At 34.7% G+C, this 2,933-nt stretch overlaps 1 protein-coding gene across 1 annotated transcript in view; it reads left to right on the forward strand.

Moving 5' to 3' along the window:
- Positions 1-941: 941 nt before the first annotated feature.
- LOC113237479 overlaps positions 942-2,933 on the forward strand; it is a 42,290-nt gene continuing 40,298 nt past the window's right edge. Inside the window, exon 1 of the mRNA XM_026473973.1 lies at positions 942-1,068. Within this exon, the coding sequence (XP_026329758.1) occupies positions 1,038-1,068 (31 nt within the window). The 5' untranslated portion in view covers positions 942-1,037. The remainder of the gene's footprint in view (positions 1,069-2,933) is intronic.

Raw genomic sequence — 2,933 nt, forward strand, 5'->3', positions numbered from 1 at the left:
TGTAGTAACCGTAGAGCACCTTGTGAAAGAGTGTGTCCAGGGAAGTACTGCCTATTTTTTCCGCCAAGCAGTAATGTTAGCATTACTGTGTTTCAATTTTGAAGGGTAAGAGTGCTGGTGAAATTACAAATGGGACTTGTCAACTTATGTCTCAGGGTGTCGGGTGCAGTGGCAGTGCCCCTCAGATCTTTGAGGTTTAAAGCTCTGAGTGGCACTGCAATTGTTATGAATAGGCGTGAGCTTACCATCAGGCGCATGACTTGTTCGTCCCGTCCCTTGACGTTATAAAAAAAACTTTATATTAAGGCGCAACTCACACTGGCGCAGAGTCGAAGCGTCGCGGTGTAGTTGAAAAACAGGACGCGACGCGACTTTTCGACTCTGCGTCAGTGTGAGTTGAGCCTAAAGGTTATATACAGCTTCTGCGTCTTTGGATGACAAAAAATCCGTGGTAGTGACTAGTTTATCTCTTGCACGTAGTCTCAATTTAAGATGTTTAAATAAATATTGTAAATGTTAAATGTATTCAAATGTATATTTAAAAGAACAACCCCTAGAGTTTCTTGCTCATTTTCTCAGAAGACTTTATCTTACGAATCAATATGATAATTTATTTGAAGTGTAATTTGCTTACATATGAAATAAAAATTATTTGAATTTTGAATTTTTGACACCATTGTTGCAACATTCAACGTTAAACAGAAGCTGTAAGGGTTAATTCTCAATACTCAAATATTCACTATTTGTCAGTATCTAGACATCAGTCAAAAACCATAGAGCTTTGTTGGTGCGGTACATACCTTGCGGCGATATGAGGTTACAGTGAACATTATTCTTGCACTGTTCTACATGAGATCTAGAGTTTATCAACCTCGTGACGCTACCGTTCGGCATCGGACCGTGATGACGCCGGTGGCACGGACCAGCCCTCCCACACTTGCGGGCCGCGCGCGTGGCAGGAAGCACCTGTTGGTCACCCCTGTACACACCTGGCCTGGAAAAACTGTTGTTCACATTAAGACACAGAAAGAAAAAATATGAAGAAAATCATCAGGAAGTTTAAAGAGAGTAAGTTTATTTTGTTTATTGTTATGTTTATATTATTGTATCAACTCCCTGGTATACACAGTGTATAAGTAGAAGCGGTTCACTGCGGAGCACATGTCTCATTTTTGTTTTCGGCGGTAAAGAGCCATACACGCGCCACCGGGGTCTACATGCATATGGGGGGTAGGTACATATGAGGTGTCGTTAGATTCATCTTGACAGTGAGGTGAGAGGGGAGAATATTTTTTTTTATCTTTCAAGCTAAATATTTTTGCAGTCGAGTTTTTGGTTTTTAAAAAGAAATTTTAGACTTGTTATACCAACTCTAATGAAGTTGACTGATATTTTCATTTATCATTTACTATATGATGACATCGGTGCTCTAACGAACTTGATAGTTCTCTGGGCGCTAGATGAGATCATTCACTTGCCTTTAAAACCAGGCAGGATACCCCCGCAGAAAGAACTTTGTTGGCTAAGCTGAGCTGACAGAGCTGTTTAGTTGTCATGACAAAGTTTTTATTATAAATGCTATATATTATATATGATAATACTACATTATAATAGTTCCAACTATAAAATGATTTGTACATACTTACCTAAGTAAGTACTTAAACTTTTTGACAATCAAATTTTCGCATGGAAAATATTTTGTGGTTCCATGAGAATAAAAACTTTCTTATGAAACCTAAACACCTCTGTCGGTTCTTAGCAAAAAAAGTTTTCTGAGTGAATTTTATTTTGTAACTAACAATCTGGTATTTATTATGTCGTCGCTTAGCAAACAAAGCCTCTTAAGAGCTCTCATGCCAAAAAAGTTTTGACGTTGGCTCCGACCAAATTTGTGAAACAAATATGTATATGCCTGAATTTCGCGTGACATGCGACAGAAGATGTTGAATTTTGCGCATTAAAAGTACCAAATTCGTTTTAGCGGAATAATTCTAAAACTAAAGGGATTAAAAAAGAATCCGTAGTGACAGTTTTCGATCATGCATAAATATAATTATTTATCTCATTTTTGTCCTAATAACCTGTAGCATTTCGAGGATAAATCGAAAAAATTTGAAAATTAGAGGTAATTTCGTGATTTTTATCTACCGAGGAAACTTTATTGTTTTATGTTTCCGATTAATGTCTATGCTTGAATATATCGTGTGTTTACTCATACAATATTTTAGTATTAACTTTAAAGTGGATATACCCCTCTAAAATCAAATCGAAGATTAGGAATTTTTCCTCTGCTCCCTCTTAAGTCATTTCAAGTAATTTTATAGGAGCGCGAAAAACCTGCACATATTATTGTATAAAAGTTTTTTTAAAGTATTGTTAGTAATTAACTTAAAAGTTAAAATTAACTTAGTATTAATAATAGATAAAAAAAGATTATAAAAAATCTTTTCACAATAACATAAACAAGTTTTTCACGCTCCTATAAAGTTACTTTAAATTACCTGAGGTTGTTGTTTGTTAAGCGACGATAGTAACAAGGATATCCGGATGTTTTAATGCGATTCAAGTTGATTTACTTTGTATCTATGTATACAAAGTAAATCAACTTGATAAATACACTTCTTTTAATTTAGTTTTGTTTCTACAATGATCTCTACTTATAGAAGGAAAATAAAGAACAAGAAGTCAAAGCAATTCAGTATATTTTTCATCATCATTTGCGTATTTAAAATTTCAATTTACGATCATGTGTTCGTACTCAACAATGTAACAAACGTCATCATCGGGTGTCATGCACCCATTCAAAATTACGTTTATATTATATTGCAATTAGAAACGATAACATCCTATTCCAGTAAATAAGTTGCTTGCACGTGCGAATTTAATTATCTAAATCGTTGTAATATAAATCTTATACCATTTTATTTTCTTTA

The sequence above is a fragment of the Hyposmocoma kahamanoa genome, unplaced genomic scaffold (genome assembly GCF_003589595.1).
Source record: "Hyposmocoma kahamanoa isolate Upper Pololo Valley unplaced genomic scaffold, ASM358959v1 93, whole genome shotgun sequence".
NCBI lineage: Eukaryota > Metazoa > Arthropoda > Insecta > Lepidoptera > Cosmopterigidae > Hyposmocoma > Hyposmocoma kahamanoa.